Source organism: Vidua chalybeata, chromosome 10 (assembly GCF_026979565.1).
Source record: "Vidua chalybeata isolate OUT-0048 chromosome 10, bVidCha1 merged haplotype, whole genome shotgun sequence".
NCBI lineage: Eukaryota > Metazoa > Chordata > Aves > Passeriformes > Viduidae > Vidua > Vidua chalybeata.
In genome coordinates this window covers 21243288-21266922 of record NC_071539.1, presented here as the reverse complement: position 1 = coordinate 21266922, position 23635 = coordinate 21243288, and the positions used below count along the sequence as shown (strand labels likewise).

The 23635-nt window shown below is 44.8% G+C and overlaps 1 protein-coding gene across 1 annotated transcript in view; it reads right to left on the bottom strand.

Annotated features, from left to right (window-relative positions):
• The window catches only part of RYK (receptor like tyrosine kinase), a 55315-nt gene extending 32045 nt beyond the window's left edge, over nucleotides 1–23270 (bottom strand). Inside the window, exons 1-6 of the mRNA XM_053951429.1 lie at nucleotides 22976–23270; nucleotides 5332–5453; nucleotides 3537–3636; nucleotides 3086–3220; nucleotides 822–878; nucleotides 20–164 (exon numbers count right to left, since the gene is read on the bottom strand). Coding sequence (XP_053807404.1) covers nucleotides 20–164; nucleotides 822–878; nucleotides 3086–3220; nucleotides 3537–3636; nucleotides 5332–5453; nucleotides 22976–23255 — 839 coding nt within the window. The 5' untranslated portion in view covers nucleotides 23256–23270. The remainder of the gene's footprint in view (nucleotides 1–19; nucleotides 165–821; nucleotides 879–3085; nucleotides 3221–3536; nucleotides 3637–5331; nucleotides 5454–22975) is intronic.
• Between the last annotated feature and the right edge of the window lie 365 nt (nucleotides 23271–23635).

Genomic DNA, 23635 nt, shown 5'->3' with positions numbered 1-23635 from the left:
GGAAAGCTTGAACACATACCTGTCATCCAACTCTATCCTTTTCATGCTGTGGAGGTGCAAGACAGCCAGGATTATTGCCACCAGGAATATCACAGCACAGCACACACCCACACTGATATAGAACACCCGGGTCGAAGTGGTGGGAGCTGCATTTACAGGATCAACTGCAACAGATGTGGAAAGTTACTGAACCCTTCTCAAAAAGGAGAAAAACCAACAAAAAAACCCAAACAAAACCCCCAAGAAACAACATTTTGTTAGTTTGTTATGGCAACACAAGCAGAGGGGCTGGAGGCAGGGAGAGGCAGCAGCCTCAGCCATCCCAAATGTTCTATAAGGTATCCTGGAGAACAACTACCCTGGAAGAGACAGTAGGAGGTAAAGAGAGCACTGAGCACTCTTTCCCACTGCTTTCCAACAGCATTTTGGCAAAAAACACTCCCATTCTGTGTATCATGGAGCCACAGTCAGCCAGTGATATTTCCAGCTAGACGAGGAGGAAAGGAAACTACCTCATTCTATTCCTTCAATAGTGATAAATTGAAACAGCAAATCAGACAGGTCCTAAGGTCAGGAAAATAGATCAGAGTCATGTACAGAAACCAGAGCCCCTAAGATGTGATACAAAAGTTGTTACAAGATTTGGAATAGGGTTTTTTCCTCTTCACCAGTTAAAACAATTAATTACCAACAACCCACTGCAATACTGGGTATAGTACAGACAACCTGGGGACTGTTTTCATAGGGAAAGCTGTGGAATCAAAGCACATTAAAAGTTTTTCAGTTTTTAAACCCCAAGTTGTACATTCAGGATTACTTACAGATAGCCTTGCTGCTGTTTTTATCAGCTGTTGGAGATTTGACTTCTGGTTCAAGCTCTAAAGAGATGAGAGAAAGCCATTAAGTTTGGAGTACATTTATTATTGCAGCCCTTCACATTGCCTCAGGTATGGAAAAACAGATCTGCTTTTCCAAAGAGAAGAGCTGATTCAAGGACTACACTAATCCCTAGATTTCCATTCAAATACCTAACCAGAATTAAAATCACACTGAAACACACAGGTCAGGTATTTCACCACTGACACACATGTCCAGGGAGGCAAAGCTTGAATCCACTGAATCCATGTAAAACCCTGCAGCTTGTCCAAGGTCCAAAGCAGCAGAAAGAAAAGGTGCAGAGAATGTGTTTGCTAAGGCACTAAATAAAGACCTCACAGAATCACTTCCTACAGGAGAGAAAATCATTGCTGGGATGTTCAGTCAAGACTACCCTGATCTTTTGGAGGAAATCCTGGCTCCAGTCTAATGTTGCTCATCCTAGGAAGGGGTCAGAGATGCAACCACCACAGGCACTGTGACTTCTCAGCTGATGCCAGTCAGGAGTCACAGAGTTAAAACAGAAGGATGGAAGAGGTGATGCCATTTAAATACTCATAAATATGCAAGTGAAGGCAGGAGGACAACACAGCTCATGAGAGTACCAGTCCTTTAGAAAGTGGGTAAATCTTCATTAAGCTTACTCTGAGTCTGGTTACCAAGAGGAGCAGCACAAAATTGGGGAATGCAGGAGATGTCTCCAGATGAAACCTCCCCCACCTCGAGGATCTGCAGGCAGCTGAGGGAATCCCATGGATTTCTGCAGCTGCACAAGCACAGTCCCACTTGCACACCCCCCTTCCTCCTCTCAGCCCCTTCCCACTCCTTGTTAAACTAGTGCAGTTTAGGAAAAAGTAATCCAAGGGAGGAAAAACAGAGTGTTTTTCTTTTTTTATCCCTTTTTTGAACTTGAGGAGGAACTATCAGGAATGCCCTGAGCAAAACCACTAGCAAGTTCCTGCATATTCCTAATTTATGCATTGAATTCAGCCAGAAATCCCCATATGCTCTACACCCATCAACACACACCAAGCAAAGCCTTTTTTTTGTTTGTTTTTATGAACCTGCAGAAACGAGATCTCTGTAAGGACCACTTCTGATGGTTCAGGCAGTGGCTCTATCTCACCCAACTGTGTGGTGCTTCTGGAAAGCTCCATCACACATCCACAGCTCAGCAAGCTGTGAATGGCTCAGCAGGGCTGACCTCCCCCACTTGGGAATATTTGAAAAAATTCCCAGGAAAACATGAAATAAAGAATTATCGGCCAGACCTCCATTTTACTAGAAGGAGATACAAACTTGGAATTAAGAATGGTCTTCCTGAAGCCTGATGCAAGGAACATGAGTATCCCAATGTTATGTGCTACAAGGCATGGCTGGCTCTTCCATCCACACCTTCCCTGAGCTCATCCTTTGATATTTATACTCAAGAAAAGTAATAAACCCCTCTTTGGAAAGACAGCTACTGTCCTCAAAGGCTCCAGGTGAGCTGAACAGAGGCAGGAGGAGCATGCAAAGAGGTAGGTAGGTGGCAATCCCCAAATACTGCCCAGGAGTGGAACACCACAGGCGTTTTTAAGGAACACACAGCTCTTGGGATTCTCCAAAATAATCTTCTTCTGATGCCTATGAAAATACTAGAAAATCCTAGGAAAATTCTAGGAAGCCACAACAGTAAACAGGAACAATCCAAGAATAAATTACGCTTGCAGATTCCCAAGTGGAAACACAGAAGAGTCAACTTAGGATTTCCAAAATTTGGATTATCTCCGAAGATCATTTTGTACTTCACATCTAACAGACTAACACCTCCTACACTCACTAAACAGCCAATTTTATCACAGTTTATAAACTAAGTATATTTTATTGCTAATTTTTAGAACAATTTGAATTCTCAGAATGTGGCAGTTTTGAAGGAACTGATTTCTTCTTTCCAAACAGAGAGAAAATGGTTTTTGTTACATATCTATTAAAAGGTCAGTCAGTGGAACTCTTGGGGAACTCTTGGGGAAAGTTGTTCATTCACCAGTTTCTGCTTTAACCAGAAGTCCTCACTCCTCTCTGAAAGGCAGAATTTTACCTGGTTTCTTCCAATCCTCCCCAAAATTCACTCTGTTACTCCTGTCCTGGATCATACACCATCCCACTCCCTTTTGTTAGCATACTTAAACAGTAAAAACTTTAAAATATCTGAAATTTGATCTCTTACTTTTGTAGCACATTTTCCTTCGTTTGAAATTTAAAACTGTGATGTTTTTTGAGGAATTTATTGTTAAGTTGAGCTGCATCAGTATTGTGACATCGGAGTCGAGTCTGCCGGTGCAGGAGAGATCGACACGGAACACTGTGAACACAACACAGGGGTTACAGGGGAGTGGGGCATTCTCAGACTCTGAGAGAACATTTAAATAAGAGCCTTTTTTGAGATGTTTATGAAGTACATTGTAAACATCATAAATTATCACATTATAAAGAACTCGATACTAAGAAATGCTATTTTAGTCTTCACACCTCATCACTTCAGCCGTTAGAGCATTAAAGGACATGGATTTTCAATTAATTTTTGTCAATTTTAATAAGTGTTCACAGATCACTAAAACTGCATTTGTGGCTAAATGACCATTATTCATCCATGAGCTGGATGGGGGTGGGGAGTTTACCTGAGAGGGTGCGAGGAACTTCTCCTTGTAGAGAAATGTTGGCCTGAGGCAGGGCCATAGCCATGGGATCATGGACCTGAAATCCCAGTTTATACTCAACCTGTAACAACAGTTGGGAGACAGAGAACACATGAGAAATCTGTCTAGGAGTATAAAGAAATAAAACATCCCTTTTCATAATTCTTGAAAATAAAAACCCATACCTTATTTTCAAGGAGTGCTAGTAATTTTAGGCATCCATATTCCAATTTTTTAATGTGACATTTTAGTTTCAAGACTTTTGTGACAGTTCAAATTAAGAAAGCCAAAACAGAAGCTACTCTTGAAATCATTCCTTAAAATCTGTGGCAGAATTCAGAGTGCTTATACTAAAAAAAAATCCTTCACAAACCTCACTCAATGACACTTTTAAACTTACTTGTTCAAAAGTCAGTTTGTTAAAGCTGCTAAAATTTAAAAAATTCTCCCCCACAGTCAGTTTTACAAACAAAATTGCTTAGAAATAATTTATTCAACTGTAGTCAAGATTTTGTTTCCATTTAAGAAGCTGACTCTGCAAACATTCATTCAAAAAAAAGTATACAATCTACTCTAAGTCATAAGCTCCTCTTGGAAATTCATCCTACCCCTCCACCCTCCACTCTCAGCTGAATTCATTTGTTTGACTTTGTCCCAATAGTTAGTTTTTCCCCCTTTCTAAAACATAATATGGTTCATTCTTGTTATCAATTTATTTTTCAGTCAGGATGCCAGGGGAAGAGACACAACCCCCATTTCTGAGCTCCTCCAAGTCGCACTACACCAACTTAGAGTGGAACCCCAAGTGGAACCCTTAGGAGGAACCCCAGGAATGGGAAGCAGGGCTACACAAGCTCCAAAATTCCTCCTCAAAATTCACAGCCAGGCCCAAGGAAACACAGGGCAGGGCCAATGATGCAGGGAGCCTCAGCTGAAGCTGTGACAAGGGAACAAATGACAAGTGACTGAACTGTCACTGTGCATGTGGAATATGGGATCAGGGCTGGCTGGCACTCGACCCAACTCCACTGCAGGCCAAAAGTCACTGCTCTTAACAAGTTACACCTCAAAGGGAAGAACAATGGCAGGAGGAATCCTCAGGTCCTGCACTGGTGGAGCTGTTTAATACTACTGCTCCTGCTGCAGCCTTTCCTACATAAGGGGAGAAGAACAACCACCACTCAAGAACAGAATGAACATCTGGCAGAGACTAAACAGATCATTTCATATATGAAAATAAATTGTTAAGTAACTGGAAATGCTTCAGAATGTAAGAGCATACGCAATCTCTCTGACAGCTGCTGCTGCATGCTCCAGGCACAGTGATTAAGTGACATAAAAAGCCTTTCCATTTAATCAGGGCTCAGCAATAACATGCTGGATGCTGCTTTTATAGGCTCTCCTTGTCTCCAAGCATATGTTTCTAGAAATCTCTACAACAATTGCTCTACGTATGATTTCCAGAGGCTTCAGTTCATGGCTGCCCTTCTGTGTGTCCAAAGCACCAAGGGAAGAGATTCCACAGCCAGTGGCTTGTATGCATACATGGACCTTGCCAGGAGCAAGAAGTAGAAAATACTTTGAAATAAGTGCTTCAACTTTCTAAAACAAGGAACAGCTTGGATGTATGCCATCTTAACTTATTGCCTGCAGTCATATAAATAAGTACTTTGCACCTTGCGTATGCTATTTTTTGCAAAGAAAAAAGCCTTTAAATTATAGCAGTGGGTATTCACCAAGCAGAACAGCTCATGTCTCAGAATTCACGCCTGCTCACCTTGGATTTGGCATGCCAGGTGAAGTGGAGATTGTTGGTCTCGCTGGGTATTAGGAGATTGAAGGACAAGGCATAGTGATTAACCACATCATTCCTCACGTAAGACAACTCTGCATCCAGACCTGTAAGAAGAAAGAGAAGAGTAAGACAGAAGAACAGGACCAAACACATTGGAACAAACAACTTTCAGGATCACCAGCTCCACTTATATCTGCATGTTTAAGCAAGGCAGGTTTGTTTTCCAAGGCAGGTTTGGAGACCAAGGCTCTCATGGAGGACTCCAAAGCCTTACAGAGCAATCACTTCAGAGAGGTGCCACAGCCTAAGGAACAGGTAAAAGCTGGAATGTAATGGAAGGAAACACAACTTTTCATACAAACATTCAGGAGAGTTATTACAGGCTCTCCTGAACATCCCCTGTTCTGCTTCTGGGAACCACGTCCCGTTTTATTTACAACTGTGTTCACTCAAACCAAACTGCTCTGGATTATCAATCAGTTAATCACAGGTAAATCCTTCTGGAATAGCTCATTTCTTGAACCCAAAACAACTAGGCAGTATGGAATTAGCTTCGAGGTAATTAGATCACAGAACCACAGAATGGTTTGGATTTAAAGCCCCTGCCAAGGACAGAGACACCTTCCACTGTCCCAGGTTCCTCCAAGCCCTGTCCAACCTGGCCTTGGACACTTCCTGGGATCCAGGGGCAGCCACAGCTTCTCTGGGCAACCTGTGCCAGGCCTAACCACTCTCACAGGGAACATTTTCTTGCTAATATCTAATCTAAATCTCTCTTTTATAGTTTAAAGCAATTCCCCCTTGTCCTATCACTGTCTGCTTGTGTAAAAAGCTGGTCCTCCTCATACAGAGTGAGAGGTGACATTTGTACACCCAGCAACACCAACACTTTGTGTCAACCCTTTGGTCTCTGAACACTTAAGTACACCTAGAGACCTGAAAGCCCCACAAAACTATTCATGTCAAGGCACTAAGGTGCATTTCCCCCTGTAAGACACAGCCTGTGATATTATAAACACTGCAGCTGCTGTTACTTTTTGTGGCACATGATCCAGGGGCACGCTGAAAACAGGGCAGGACCTGCAGCTTGCCCTGGGTGTCAATAGCAATTAGTGGCAGGGTAAGCATTGCTTCCCTGCAGGGGTAAAATTAATCCCAGCTCCATATCCCCAGACAAAACCACAGTGGATTTGCAGTCAGTATCATTTGGCCTTGTCTCATACAGCTCATCCTCCAGTGCTCCCAGTTAAATGCTGTCAAGGCTCTTGGACATGCCAGAACAATGGGGTAAATCAGACATTGATTATTCCACACTGAGAGAACAGAGCTCAAATCAAACAGTCACAGTACAAATGGGAATGGAGGTCGCAGATTCCGGGATGCCTCCTCATGGCCTGCCAGGACCTAAAGGGGGCTTTTAAAAAACAGGAAGACATTTTTCAAAGTGAGACAGTGACAGGACAAGGGGGAATGGTTTAAAACCAGAGGAGGAGAGTTTTAGATGGGATATTAGGAAGAAACTCTTCCCTGTGAGTGCTGAGGCCCTGGCACAGGGTGCCCAGAGAAGCTGTGGCTACCCCAACTCTGGAAGTGTTCCAGGCCAGGTTGGATGGGGTTTGGAGGAACCTGGGATAGTGGAAGATGTCCTTACCCATGGCAGGAGGTGGAACTGGATGAGCCTTTTCCAACCTAAACCATTCTGTGATTCCATGAATTATTATTTTTATGGCTAGAAAGTCAAAAATATTGGAGAGGCTGTGACTTTGAGATGATAGCATTTAAGGCATCCTGAAATAATTTCAAGAATCCAGGGAATGATGAAAGGCTGGGTTTTCTTAAGAAATTAACGAAAATAAATCCAAGCTAACCATTGAACTGTGTAGAGAAGCTGCATTTGAAGAAAGGGAGCATCAGCTCAAGAGAAGTCATTCCTCCTGTTTAGTGCAAAAGCTACGTACAGATCAGTACAAAGTGACATTTTCTCTTACTTCAGAGCTTGATTTAATCCATCTTGTTTCCACAAGGTTCTAAAGAGCAGACAAGATGTTCCTCTTCATTCTTGTTGCTGTTAACCACCTTTATCCCCTGCTGGCTCATCAGGGTCCCAAAACTCATCCAAAACCCCACAGTTTAATCACAGGTACTGGGAGTGGCAATGGGGAGAACCCCAAAGACTGGATGCACGAAAGGAATCAAAATAATGGAGTAATCCCAGGGAGAAATTATCTGACGTGAGATGTTGAGCAGAAAAGGATGCAGGTGCTGCTCTAAGTGCTTAATGTAAACAGCCTGAGACAGTCCTTGTACACATAGTCTCTATTTCCACATAAAAATAAATGGGAAATGCAAAGACATATCCACCAGCAAAAGAGGGAGGAGGGGGAAGTCCACACAACCCCAGAAACAGAACTAAATTTTGAAAACACATAAAAGCAACAGCAAACTTCAAAAATCCCTGCCTGGATCGTTCTTACATGCCTACGTGTTTATACATGAAACCCAACTCAGTGAGCAAACACAGAAGGAGCGTGGAGAAGAGCTCACAACTATCAGACATTTGGCATTAGATCCAATCAACATGTGAAGGTTTAAAGGCAGAACCTTCATTCAAATGAACAACATTAAGTACAAATAATTTAAAACATTAAGGAAACAATGTGAAACAATGCAGTTGGAACAAGGAAGCTGCCTCTCAAATAAAGAAAAGCTTCTCTTGTTGATAAATGGTCCCAGCAACCAGAGATTCACACAAACATTTCAGAATTTCAGGATGATAATCCTTGATTTAATAGAAACTTTGTAGAGAAACTGGTCATTGTAATCAAATGGGTACACAGCAATAAAATTACCCATTGCAAAAACCCAGCTTCATAAGAGTAATATAAAATGCAATCCTAACCATGCTATCCTGATGTACAATAGCATCCAAAGGCGTACAAAACCAGAAAATCAAACCTCTAAACTTTAATAGTGGTACAACACTGAGTAATCTCATTTTATAGGACACTAATGCTTTGTGCCTGTACTGCCAGAAAAAACTCCACACTAATAGGAGACACTAATTATATGAACTTCACAAGCAAAATGTAAGAGCTGCATGAGAATCCATGTTGTGTTGTGTTTAAAATATTATGCTTCAAGACTTTAATACAAAAATAATTCCAGAGATTTTCTACTACAGCTCTGAATTCCTAAAAAAAGGCAGAAGATTGTCTGGCTCAGAGTTCTGTTTCCTTCAGGAGCTAAAGAAATTGCCTAGGGAAGGATTCAAACCACAGTGACACTTTACCAGCAGATCCTCTGTGCTTCCAGTGTCCGTGGATCACAAACTTCAGGAAGTTCCTCAAAAAGGCTGGAGCAGGACCTTTTAAAAGGGGCTGGAGTGCCAGGATGAGGGGGAATGGCTTCACAGCGCCAGAGGGCAGGGTTAGATGGGATATTGGGAACGAATTCCCTGTGAGGGTGTTGGGGCCCTGGCATAGCGTCCCAAGGCCAGGCTGGATGAGGCTCAGAGCACCCTGGGTTAGTGGAATGTGTCTCTGCCTGTGGCAGGGGGTGGGATTGGATGGGCTGTAATTAAACACCCATTAAATCACCATGATTTCTGTGATTAAACTCACAGGCAGTATCTCCCAATTGCTTCTCACTAGATAGTTTTTCTCCCAGGAATCTGGGTCAATGTTTTCTCCAAGCCTGGAAAGTGATGGATACACCCTTGGGAAATGTCAGTGTTTCAATACTGTACAGTAATTTCCCCTTTTAAGCTTATCAACGATTAAAACATTTCCCCTCCAGAACATCTTTTCCCATCAGTGAACTCAGCCAAAATCCCTTTTCCCATGCACAGCTAAGAACCAGGGTCCTCCCCAGACAAGCAAGCTCCCATCTCCCCACCTCCAATCCACAACAGGACAGACCTGCTTCCAGACCATCCTTCCATTTCTAATTTTCATCCCCTCACTACCTCCCCAAGTCAATCCCGAATTCCCCAAGCACTCTGTCTGTATAATTTATCTCAATCAGGCAAGCAAAACACACAGAATTTTGCAGCTGAACCTGCCAGTGAGAAAAAGGCCCAGCCTGTGCTGCAGGCAGGCAGCCAGGCAGGCAAGTGTGTTCTGCAGCCACAGGGGAGCCCAGCACCGATCCCGGGAGCTGCAGCACATTCCAGCCGGAGGGGAAGGCACGGCCAGGTCAGGAATCACACAGGGCACTGCAGCGAAAGGCAGGGAGAGCCAGAGCCGTGGTTCTCTGATGGGGTGTGTGACCCGAGTCTCAGAATGACAGCTGAACTCAGAACTGCTTTAATTCTGCATTTCCCCCTTTTCCTTCAGACTTGCAAACTTACACATGCCTAGCAACATTCCTTGTTTAAGCCTTCAGCAAGCCAAGTGCAAGGAGTCAAGCTGGCACTATGTAAGGAGAGAAAAAGTGTGGGGGAACACTCCTCAGTGAGTTTAACTCCCTGGATTAGTGAGGATGCCCAGGAGCATCCCACATGGAACGTGAGACTGCAGCAGCACTTAGATGGAACTTACACTCAAACAGTCCTGATACTGTAAGGTTGTTCCAAAACATGCTTTGGACATAGGTAGCTTAGAAAAATGGCATCAAATGAAGCAGGTCACTGCCAATACACAGCCTAAAGCAGCAACCTCAACATTTCACTTTTTTAGTGTAAATCTTTTCCAAACTCAGCAGCAGCATAAGATGCACCAGCTGAAGTAGCAAGTTGCAAAGGAAAAGAGAAGCAAGTTCTAGTTTCTCAGTTGTTTCAGATTTCAAGAATGCTCAGTAAACTACTAAACCTAAATCTCGTTACTGGTGAGTGAGGGGAGGGAAAATGTCATTCTGCAAGATCCTGGGTTCCTCTGAAGGTGCTCAATTCTTCCTTTGCACTAAGTAGGGCAAATCCAAGATGGATTTAATGGTTTGTGTCCTAAATGGAATAATAAAAGGAGAAAACAGGTGACTCTAGGAGGAAAACACAGATGCAATACAAACAGCAACAGGAAATGGGCAGCTCCTCAATCATTTTCTAGGCAAAGTGGCAAAATATAAAGAAAGGGGTGGAAAGCCTTACAAAGAAGTATCACAAAATGCTGAGGAGGAAAAGCAGCTTCTGTTGGTTTAAGCAGAATATTGGTGATCAATGCTGACCAGTTTGAAAAGCTGGGCTGCAGCTTTGCTTTGGCAAAGCTCCCTAAACAAGTCCATATGCAGACAAGGCACAGCACGGAAGGATCTGGTTTCTCCTTACTTGGACTTGACTAACCTACACCAACAGACATGAAAATCAGTTCAGAGCAATACTCTGCTGGATTTCAAGGCAAAACCACCAACCTTTTACCCAGGCAACCTCTCAATCTCATTATTAACTTCCCCATCTTTGTACCTTGGGCACAGACTTGAAAGAATAAATTAAAGTTGAAGGCAAACAAAAAGGTAAATTTAAGCAGCAGCACAGAGAAAGTCTGTCATTCTTTGCACTGTTTAACATAACAAAGCATCTGAAGAAGCTCAGAAAGGAAGGGGAGAGGCCAACTTTCATTCCTAGATGCCAAGGATGCTGGGCAGCCCTTGTGTTCATGACAAAATTGAATCATGTCAGTCTAGCAGCCTAACAAAAAACTTCCTTTCAAATGTCCTTGTGCAAATGCAGTCTAGCTTGAACTCTTTTTTTTTTTTTTTTTTTTCATTTTAAGCACAATATACAAAAGAAACTTGCCTCTGCCACCATGGGAAAATTGGATTTTATTTTTATGAAGCAAATCTATCCTGCTACATGCACCCGTACTAACATGTTCTTCTTAGAGGTGACAGCAGTGTTTAAGAGTCTCTTACCTGGGGTTACACTTCATTACTAAATCACTTCATATATCCATAACATAATTCTAGCAGATTTTGTCTTAAATGGAGAGATCCAAAATTAGTGTGCGATGCAAGAGTTCCCTATTAGATTAGTGCTAGAATATTGCAAAAAGTAGCATTTTATTAAAAGCAGTCTGGAACAATAGCTTGACAATTATCTGTCCAGTGGCTCCCCAGCAGAGAAATTACTGAAATTGGGGGTTGTTTTCTTAATGCTCTAGTCTATAATTTAAGAGAGTTTCTTCATCAGCAGCTGAGAAATCTCTGCAGTGTGACATCAAACCACCACAGCCCACCCAGAGCAGAGCCACTCCTGATCCTGACTCACAGCCACTGAAACCAATTAAAGGGAAGATTTACCCAGTTCAGTGAGTTATGATCTTTATATAAATATTTTATTTGTTCTATTATGTACTCCAGAGAATGAGGCCTCTGCTCCTGAGCTGCTCATCTGGGTCAGTCCTCTGGCCACAGCAGAATTCTCCATGCCAGGATGATCACTCATGTGACAGAGTACAAACCCCAAGGTTCAACAGCCTTCTAACATCAACCCCCTCCCAAGCTTGCTCATCCCATAAACACACTGGATAAACACACTGGATTCTCCCAGCACTGGACAACTTAACCTTGCTGGAAAAGGCAGCTTCTTTTTACTTCAATTTTCCTTTCATTTGAAGTGCACCCTAAGTCTGAAACATTGATTTTAAATGCTAAACTTTGCTGGTTTTGCAGCAGGTTCTGCAAATGTCCACTGGAAAACACAGCCCAAACACAGAAAAATGAAATGTGACTGCAGAATTAAAAATCAGCTCTTGACTATTGAAACTTCCTTTTTTTTTTTTTCAGGGTAGAAAGAACACATTCCCAGAGCAAGTCTTATTAGTTTGAATGCACTTAATTAATTCTACAATCAGCTTTGCCCAGGGCTGAAACTACAGCTGGGAATTCAAAGATACAAGGATAAAAATGCAAACTGATCCACATGGATCGATTTAGTTTAGAAAATAGGAAACTACTGGGAACGCAATACTAAGCCTCTGAAAATACTGACACACAAAAAACTACTTACATCAAATTTGTGCATATCCAGTGTATACAACAAAGTGAACTTTGCTTTAATAAAACAAGTAACTGACACCTGCATTTTTACTTAAGCTTTCCACAGAGCTACAGTCTGTCAGAGTTGTTGGTCAGGATTTTGGGCTGAAATACTTGTTTTTAAACACCTTACACGTTGGCAGTCTGTGGAAAAGATGACTGATGAAAAATAAAACAGGGCAAAAGCAAGTTAAACCTTCAGCAATATGGAGATGATGAAGAAGCAGCTTTTCAGTCTCCTAACAGGGCACCAGGGACTGTCAAAGGATGGTGATCAGCGTCAAGCTAAAGACAAAGGAGCAGCACAAACTCAGCAATACTCACACCTCTGCAAGCTCACCCAATTCCAAGGAGCAGCAGCAGAGGGAACGTGGGCTGTGGTTATTTGCTACCTGGGCAGAGTTAATTTCTCATGAGCTGGAGGGGGAATACAACGGGTGCAAGGCATTCAATTTGAGGAAATACCCAACATAACTTCGAGGCAATTAATGCATCCTTGAAAACCAAGGCAGGACCAAGACTCCCTGGCAGGAAATCTTAGCAGGAAGCTTCCCAACATCCAGCAAACGGGAGAAAAACTCTTAGCTGAGAGCTCTCATTAAGTCCTTGTGAATCTTCACAGGCAGTTAACCCCCAATTCACCTCATTGATTCTGTTAAATACAATTTGCAAATTCAACACCCCAGGCAAATGGGATTTTTTCCACTGAAAGGCCTTTTGGAAAGTCAGAGGGAGGACTTCTTCACTTCCATAGGAAGAAGCTCCCCTAGGAGATGCCACCTGCTGAAGTACAATCAATATTTAACCAGATCAGACTAAATAGAAGATATTTATTGTTCTTATGACCCACCTGCTTACCCTTTATTTGTCTCTGAACAGCAACAACTACATTTCAACCACCTGCCTGTTCTTCTCACCTTCGCCTAAAGAAAAAAATATCTCCACTTTTCTGCTAGGTAGGATATAAAGATCACTGTAGAAATAGTTAAATGACCCTTCTTAAAAGGGCCAGGGAAAAAAAACCCAAACCAAAACCTTGTATCTCACCTCAGAGCAAAATGCAAGTGGACTCTACTCCTAAGAAGACCTTTCTAAATGAAATTTGGCCATTGCAAGAAAAAAAGAAAACCTAGAAAACTCACCAAAACAGCAGTCATGTTGCTGTTAATAGGCAGGATGGTGCACATGAGTTACCTGAAGCACTGATTCCAAAGGAAAAATGCAGCAGAGATGCACAAAATGGGTACTTGAAGGCAGAGGGAAATTAGTGGCAAGGGCTTATACAGAGGGCAAGGGGAAATGGGACAAGTGGGAATAGGAATGGCACAGGTTCGAAGAAACTGAACGGAAATTCAGTAATACAGAAAAATAAATCTAACTTCAGGGAAAAATACAAAAGAACTTTATTCTTAGGTGTACTTATGAAATAAAAATTTAACTTAGCAGCTATGGCAAATCCCATCATTACTGTAATATGAAGTTTGATGCTCCTTTTGAATTAGAATGAAAGCAAACTCTGAGAATGGAAAACCAAAAGGTTCCCTCCTCATGAACTGCAGTTGCCAGGAGCACAGCAGCCCTCAAAATAAAACCTCTGATCAAATGCTCAGTAGCACCCCAAAGCTTTGGAAGGGAGCTGCTGTCATCTTCCCAGCTAGAACACCATCACCTCACAGAGGTATGCCAGGTGTCATTTGGGCTCGTGAATAACATGTTTGTGGTGTTTCAGTGTCACCTACCCAGAGAAATTGTGCCATTTTACTTTTATTTCATTTAGTTATAGCAATGCACCCATGTTGATTTAGTTATCACTGTAGACAAGAACCTAAGTCACCTGCAGAACAGTGTCTGGGCCAGTGCCATGGCTATTCCAGTAATGAGTACCTGACAGAGTGCAAATAAATTTAATATTAATTAGGAAGAAAAGACACACCCCCTCCCTCAGTGCATCATGTGGGAAATGGATTTATAGAAAGTTTTTAAAGTTTGATAAAAGGTTCGTACAGTGTGTATTTGCATGTAAATTTTGAGATAAGAAATGTTGATTTAGAAATGTTATGGAATAGGATAGACATTGTTGAGAGAGAAATAGAATTAGAAATAAGTTTTAAAAGGTGGTTTTGTAAAAAAGATTAGATATTTTAGAGAAACAGAACTGTGAAAGATATTGTAGTAGGATTTATGAGAAGTAATTTTAGATTATTGATTTTAAGGTATTTATAGTGTGGTAACAGTTGATAGGTTAAGAAATGTTTATAGTGTATCGTAATTAAGAAATAGTTGGGTTTTGTTTGTAATGGTGTGAATTATAACATTTGTATTGTTTTATTTTTTGTATGACATTGAAGATGGAATAAAAGTTTCTCAGCCTTGAAGTCTGTACTCCTGGTTCTGTGCCCCACAGGATTGCTGAAGGGATGTTGGACTGTCCACATCTTTTGAGATGCTTTGAACACTTTCATCAGAGTGTCACAGATAGTTTAACACAAAACCAAGCTCTAAACAAACTAAGCCAGGTCTGCTCACTCCTGTGGCCATCTCTAAACCTACTGAGCTTAGTATTTTTTTCTTTTATTATAGGAATTCTTTATAGGAATTACTCTGCAAGGGCATCAACTTATTTCATAAAGGCCCAAATAGATTGGAGAGAGTAACCACCACTAGTTTATCAGCCTGCTCTAGCTTTCCAAGCCTCCCAAGCAGCAGCTCCCATGCCTGTGCTCCCGCTCTGCTCTTTCTTTCCCAAGCAGCGTGCTGAAATCAATATACTGCTTAATTTAATTACAGCTATTCAACACCCAGTAAGTGGCAGGGAAATTCTAAAGCATCACATTAGTTTCATGCTGCTGCTTCTGCTCCCAGCTCTCTGGAGCAGTCAGTGCAAATATGTGAGTTATCCGCTTGAAAGAAGGACAAAGGCAGCGATGGAAGAGGAATAATGCCTTTGAAGCCTCTGCCATCGCGCCCTTTGTGCCACCACAAGGCATTTGCAGAGAGTGTTAGCATTCATCATTCATCCCAACATGGGAGCTGCTGGTGCTGCTGCCATTCCGAGGGAAAAAGGGAAAAGAACTCAATTCACCAGGCACAACTCATTAAACACACTTCAGCTTGCACTCCCTGCTCTCACAGTTGAGACCTCGAGTACGATTGAATCCTGCACACTAAAGTACAGAGGAGTAACTCTGACTAAACACCCATCCACTGCAAGGAAAAGTAGGAGCCTCTGTGATATTCCAGTCTGGATAGTTTCAGGTAGGAATTAGTCATCAAGTCATTTCACTAGAGCTCAGCACAACCGTGAATCAACACATTTGGAATTAGTCTCATTAATTCAGCTTTTCCAGTATCCAAACAAAACTGTGAATAGCAGAAGGGGAGGAGAAAAACGCAAGGCTTCATCCTTTAAAATACCCAGAGTGTACAGTACAGCTGCCTCCACAGCTCCCACTCTCAGGAAAACACCACCCTGGGATTTTTGGTGCCTGTGAACACGATCCCTATCTCCTTTATTTGCCTCTGCGCAGGTGGTGTTTAGGAGCAGTTTCGGACCCTGCCTTCCTCTCAGTATCCTGAGCCTTTCTTGCTGGCTTTTCTCATGCATGCAGGGAGCTGTGCCTCCATTTCCTCTCTTTCGTTTCCATTCTGTCTGTGCACTGGAGGGAGAAAGAGACCAAACAATCAGCAGTGATAAATAGGATGCTGCCAAACAGAATGCAGGTGTAAAGTCATAGGGGTGAGGAATGCAGCTTCGGGAATTTTTCCCTCACCACCACCAGGACAGCTTTCAGAGGTCAGGTTTCTTCCAAGTCCCTGACAACAAATGTTACAAGAGCCACAAACATTTATCACTAGACAGACCTTGGCCTCTGGGGAGCTGAAATGGCTGTTTCCTCCCAGGCCTGAGCACAGACAGAGCTGCACAAGGCAGTCCAGCCACACTCTGCCCTTACAGTCCCACCTGAACACCAATTTCCAAAAGGAAAGAGCCTTCTCCAGGCAGGATTGAGACAGAGCTCCCAGCACCCAGGATTCAGAAATCAACCACCCACCTCAGCAATGCTGATCAGATCAACACATGCAAGGACTGAAGTTTATTTCACAGACTTCCACCTTAGTGGCATCACAGAATATGGTTTCAAAGCAATCCTAATCCAGGCCAGAAGCTGCCTCCTCTATGAGGAAGGTCTTCCACTGGCTATTTCAAGCTTTTACAAGCTTATTCTTCTGCAGGTTTGCAAGAATTACCAATATTGCAGTGGATTGTATGATTTCACACATCTCCAAAGAAATGACCATACACTGTTATTAGAACTGTGTAAGCTAAAGGGGAGGTAACAGAATGGAAAAGGACAGAGGAGCCCCAACTGCAGCTCGTTCTCAGAAGCCTCAGTATGGATGCGAACCATGGTACTGGGTCAACCAGACAGACAGACACCCAGGCACAATGGCAGACTCCAGAATGAACACAGGTAAATCAGACAGACAGACACCCAGGCACAATGGCAGACTCCAGAATGAACACAGGTAAATCAGACAGACACCCAGGCTCCAGAAGGAACACAGGCTGCTGCAGAGAACTTGTCATGACCTGCTGCTGCTGCTGCACAGCCCTGAACATCTGCCTGTCCCCAGCCCCACAGCTCTAGAGCAGGCTGGGTAACACCCACCCACAACCCCAAACCCACTGGCTACTGCACACCCATCACAGACTGTCAGTAGGCTGAAGGGCTTTAGAGAGTGAGGTAACAGATTTGTTATCCTAAAAAGAGCACTTGCACTTCGCTGGATGTATCAGAACATTTTCAGCTGTTCAGTTTTGTTTCAGTGTGTGGTGTCTGTCAGGATTAGAAGTACACCTTCCATCCAGGTGTGCACCTATGTCAATCTTCCCTTTCTACTGGTGCTATGAAGTGAGATGATGTACTCCTGCAAAGACAGGCATGTGAAACACTGCAAAAGTACAGCCTGCAAAAACCTTCTGTTCTTCAGAGCCAAGCACTTAAAAGCTATGAAACGAAGATTTCAGAATACATATACAAGAGAACCTGACCTTGAACTGTAACTCATGTACCACAAATGCATCTGCTTCTATACCTTGGGCTACTCAAGTGTCTGCTCCTTGGGGAACATCTCCTTCATCCTCCTGCAACCTCAGAGGCTCTTTGCTGCATTTTTTCGAGTACCTGTGAGTTTCCCAACTCCCATGGAAAATGGTCTTGGGTGCTGCTAACAACCCTCGCTCAGAGCACAGCACTGGCTGCCTGGTGGTGCTCCAGGCTGTGATACTGTTCAAGGCAGGCTGAGTGGGATTTTAACAAGGCCCTGAAGCTTTTCAAGAATCACAAAGAATAGATACTTTCAGCTCCCTTTCATAACAATCAGGCAAAAAAGGAACAAGAGGATTTCCAGCCACTATAGATGCTATGCAAGTACCATAAATCACTTTTGATGGGAACTCCTGTCTGTAACCAACTCCCCAAAACAATGACATCAACAAAGATGTTTCACAGTATAAAATGAAGACAATTAACATCATCTGGTGCAGTAAGATGATGCTTAGACTCCATTTCTAACATACAAAATTGCATTTGGCCTGTAATTTCCCAGGACTCTGCTCAGCCCTGGTGAAGGCACACCTGGAGCACTGGGCTTCCAAGAGAAGAGCCACAGAGCTACATGAGAGGGTTCAGTGAAGGACCTGAAAGAGAATTAAAGGAACTGTAATACCTTTTCCAGGAGAAGACACTGAGAAAGCTGGAGCTGTTCAGCCTGGAGGAGCGCTGGCTCAGGGGGATCTCATCAATGTATATAAATATTCAAAGGTGTGTGCAGAGAGGATGGTAGCAGGTTCTTCCCACCAGTGCCCAGTGAGAAGATCCAAAAATCAGGCACAAACTGAAACACAGGAGGGTCTGCCTGAACAGCAAGAAAAACTTATACAGTGAGGTTGCCTGAGCACTGGCACAGGCTGCCCGCAGAAGTGGTGAAGTCTCCATCCTCTGAGATGTTCAAAAGCTCCTGGATGTGTGCTGGACAAGCAGCTCTGGGTGGCCCAGCTTGAGCAAGGGGTGGGACCAGATGACCTCCAGAGGTCCCTGCCAACCTCAACCACCCTGTGAGTCACCATCTCAATTTAAAAACCAAACAAACAACCCTGGGCTGTAATAGATTTTGCATCAATGTTGCATCTTGCAGCCAGACAACTCATTTTAGTTAACTGCACAATGGCTTTTAATGAAATTCTAGAACACATAAGTGCAAGTCACATAAGTGAAATTAATTTAACTCTGTAATTGAGTGAGTGCAAATATAAAACAAACAACAGACAGCATTCAGTGATTGCTCAGAAGAAACTAGGCCAGAGAACACTAAATTTGGAAACTCAATGTAAACATTGTAGGACTTCTGACTTTAAAATTCCCCTGCAATTCTAATTTAGCCCCCCGTGTATATGCATTATGATAGCCCTTAGTTACACAATAATGTGGTGGTATTTTCCCCCCATGGGACTAAAGTCTCAGTTAACATCCAGACCAGACTTCTAAAAAGACCCAGAGCCATGTGACAGAAGGGCTATCCACAAGACAAATTTCACAGCTGAAAGGAACGTAGTCTCCAAAAAAAAACCCTGCAGGGACAGAAAGGGTTGTCCTCACTGCTTAAGTACCTTACTGCTGCCATGAATGCTGCAAAAGAACAGCATGCAATGCCAGGAGAGCTGCTTAAGCCAAGTTTTCACAGGCAGCTATTGATTCTGATCCTCAGAATCAGAGGGTAGAACCTGTGAAGCTGAGCTCTGAACTGCTGGGAACTCACAGTCTAAACCAGGAATGCACAAACTGCCAAATAACATCGTGTTCTGAAACAGACTAGATCCAATCCTTAATTACTAAAGCGAGCTATTGAATATTATAATAATGAGTATTTTCCACCTTATTCTCTAAACCTTAGATTGGTACCTGCAAAACAGGGATATGCCAGCCTTCATATCCCAGGATCCTTTGAAAAGCAGAACAATGGAGCATTTCAACAGGAGGCAAACACCACATTCTGACTTCATGGGAAAACTGGAATGAAAGTCACTAAATCAAGTAGAGACCTCCTACAGAGTAACTCATCACTAACTTCACACCACCTGCATGTTCAGCACCACTGGAAAAAGGCATAGGATCAGGTGGTGTTCCAACACCTGTTCAGTCACTATGTAAGACTAACGAAACTTTCTTCAGGTCTAAGCACAGGCCCAAGAAAGGTTCTCCAGATGAACCAGCTCTAAAAAGCTACAGATGATGGTGCCAAGAGAGTTCACAGACACCCCTAAAATGGTTGTGGTGCTCTGGATGTTTCTCCCCAAAAAGCAGCACTTCCTTTCCTCCTCCCCAGCTCCCCCTCCATCCTGTACCTCATCACTGCTCTCACTCTGACACCTCTGCCTCCTGCTGCCATCACTGGAGTCATCTCAGCCAAGTCCCCTCAGCTAACTCCTTCCTACTCCATCCCCTCTAGTGCCGAATCCTGCCTGGTGTAAATGGAATCTGACACATTCAGCTATGTGAAAACCACAGATTATTTTTCCCAAAGGCTTGTTGTCTGGATGGCTGGGAATATTTTCCATGGGAATGGCAAGAGATATTTCTGACAGAGACACCATATGCCTGCCATATAGCAAGTCCTACTTTCAGAGCCTGAGAACTCCACAGTGTTTCGAAATAAAAATCCACCTCACACAACAAGACGAGCCAGTTTCCTCTAGTTTTCTTCTACATAAAGTCCTGAAGACTACAAAACAATTCCTCCTAAGGCAGAATGGTCAGAATTCCACAGCCCGACAGTGGAAATCTGGCGTGAGCACACAGGAAAGAAGCAGGCAGTTTTCACTGTAAATCACCGTAGCTGTCCTTCCTCCATGCCACAAAGAACAGCAGCCACAAATAATCTGCAACAAGTTCCTATTTCACTTACAAGAGCCACAACCTGATTAAAACTCAACCATGGTTCTGCAAGACACAGAACTCCGAGTTTGGGGAAAGCAGCAGCACCAGACACTCCAGTGAACCGTGTCAGCCTGGCTGATGGAGAGACCACGTGGGGATATAGGCAGAGTTTCCACCAGACCCCGGGGATGCTCCAGCTCTGCATCGCTGTCTGTGACTGATTCAGCAACCACATGTGTGCTTACATTTATTCCTAATCAAATTTGTCACCTAAATATGTATAGGGGTGATATTTAGAAGCATGAAAGCAGCATGGGCTGTAGTAACTGTAGTAATCCCACATAACATTTGGGTTTATGAGCAGAAAATCAGAGAGTTTCTGTTCAGCCACAGCAAGACAAACACCACATAGCAGGGACGAGATTGTTTAGAGACAAAAGATGAAAGAATCCAGTTTCTATTAGCAGCTTCACTGAACTTAACACTTCACTTCACAAGCAACCTCATTTTCCTATCCCTCATGACTATCCCAGCATCAGCTGACCCACAGCTTTTCTCAGGGAAGTTCCAGAAGCCGAACCCCCTCACTGCTCTTTGCAAGTTCACACATCAGTTCGAGGCCTTAAACCATGAACTTGATTGTATAAACCCCAATCAGATACTACAAAATGGAACATATGAAAAGCTGGGTTTGTTTTCAGAATCATGAACACCTGCAACAAAACTGTCTGTCCCTCTGGATTTTCTTCTGCCAGAGGAATACTTGAAGTTATTGATAAATTGGCCTGTGTCTAAATGCCTCCCTAAACTACACCTCACCTACAGCCAAGAGCACATGCAGAGATACCCCTAAAATTAAATCTGCTCATGCCAACAGCACAATTTAGATCGTGGAAGTTTAGTTTGCAACAGATTTCCAGTGATCTGAACCCCACTAACTGAAGGAAGTCCCAGTTCACCTCCACATTAGATTCCAATTTATCCAAGTCTCTGGGGTCACAGAGGCAGAACAGATCATTCATGTCAGATACTAAAAGTGATATAAACCAGCTACAGACAGCTGAGTAGTAAGTGCCTTCAGCCATGTAGTAATAGACACACGTAAGGGAGGCTAGAGGACGAAATCTAGCTTAAAAATAGCAACAGCACATCTTGCCTCCTCAGTTGCTACTTCATGATGAATAATTATGCCAGTGGGCCATGGAAGCCTGAACAAATCCAACTAACAGAGACTTCAGGCACTAGACAGGGGAGAGCTCAAACCTTACCATTCAGTACTCCCAAGATTAACTACTCATTCAGAATCCCAGCTCACCAGAAAGCCAGACATTTTCACCCTCTATCTGTACCAGAGTATCTGTCAGCAAGCACGTGCCATGTACAAATGACAACAGCAGGACACTGATCACCAGGGCAAACCATGAGGGAAAAATGTTTACAGTGTTCTTCAGTCCTCAGATCCCCTGACTTGGGTCAGCTGTGTGCTCACAGAGCGCAAATTAACTGGAGATATTTTTATTTTGTCCATTTGATGCAAATAAAGTCTTGCACGGCCAGTTTTCCAGCTTGCAGAGATACAAGGCACTTGGGAAAAACAAATCACTGGGGACACCAACAGATTTGTTTTGAGACTCCAGCCACCAACTCTAAACAAGAGCCTATGCAAGCCAAAGCCTACAGAAAACAAATCTTTGTTTAAGTCAGACTCTCCAAGCACAGAGCTCCTGTGAAAGCCTTCCACAGCGAGCCAGATGGGGGACTTCAGGAACTGCCTCCAAGTCCTTGCACAGCAATTGTCAGCCTGCCTAGAAATTAAGATTCCTTTCACACAAACACCCAATTATTGCCAGGTCTCCTCTCTGCCCTCTGCATGTCGCTTGCCTGGCTAATTAAGTCATGGGCCTGAGCTCACCTCTTCCAGGGCTTACCCTGCTCCCACAGGACACCATCCCCAGTTGCTCCAGTCTGGGGAGCCCCTCGCCATAAGGGTGAAGCCTTTTCTTCCCCTAACCACACACACACAAAGCAGCAGAGAGACCCCTTTGACTCGTCTATTCTCACCATGACCCCAGCGCTACAAAACCCACAGATCCCTGGGATCACCCATCCCCACCCCAGTCCCATAGTTCTCCATCCTCTCCTGAGCGCCAGGTCCTTCATCCGCGCTCACGACCCTTTTCATCCTCCTCTGCACCCCCAATCTGTGTCCCTTGCAGGAGTCTCACAGACATCCCCCATCTCCTGGACCCCACAGCAAACCCCTGGTCCTGCTGACACCACCATCCCCACCCCAGTGCCTCAGCCCCCCACCCTCCCGAGCCCCAGGTCCTTCATCCCCGTTCGCAGCCACTCCCACAGAACCCACACAGATCTCTGGATTCACCCATTCCCATCCGAGACCCACAGACCCCCATCCTCTCAGGAGCTGGAGGTCCTTCATCCCCACTCACAGCCTCTCCACTCGTTCCAGCATCCGAGATCTGCTTCCCTCCCAACATTCCCATAGACACCCCAATTCCCTCCTGGATCCCCACAACCACCTCCGCTCCTGCTAACGCCCATCATTCCCAGTCCAGTCCCACAGCGCCCCATCCTTTTCCAGCCTCCAAACTTCCATCCCAGCCCAGAGAACTCCCCTCGGCCCCTCCTGAGCGCCCGGACACCCCCCACCTCAGCCCCGCACCGCCGCCGGGCCCCGGGTGGCCCCCGGGCGCACTCACCGATCAGCTGCCGCACCTCCTCCTCGCTCAGGTAGATGCTGAGGCTGGGCCCGGGGCCGCTGGGGGGCCAGTCCGGGGCATGCGGGCCGGGGCCGGGCTGGCCCTGGACGCCGCCGGGCAGCACCAACAGCAGCAGCAGCGGCGGCGGCAGGAGGCGGAGGAGATGGCGGCGCGGGCCCCGCACCCGCCGGCCCCGCCGCGGCCCCGCGCCCGCCTCCCCCGCCGCCTCACGGGGCCGGCCCCGCCGCCCCCCGCCGGGCTCCCGGCGCCGCGGCACCATCGCTCCGCGGGGACGGAGGGACGGACGCAGGGCCGGGGGGAAGCGGGCGGGACCCCCCGCCCCGCCGGACCCTCGCACGGCGCGGCCGCCGCCAGGCCCCGCCCCGCGCACGCGCCGCTCCCGCCGCCGCGGGCGGCCCCTCGGCGCGGGCGGGGGGGGGCGGGATCCCCCTCACGGCTCTTCCCGCCTCTTCCCGCCTCTTCCCGCATCCCGCCCGGCGCCGGGAGGAAGAGGAGGAGGGACAGCATCCCCGGTCCCTGCGCAGTGCCCGTCACAGAGTGACAAAATCCCTGAGATCGGAGAAGACTTCGAAGACCATGGGGTCCAACCTGTGACTGGTCCCCACCTTGTCACCCAGCCCAGAGCACTTGAGTCCCCCG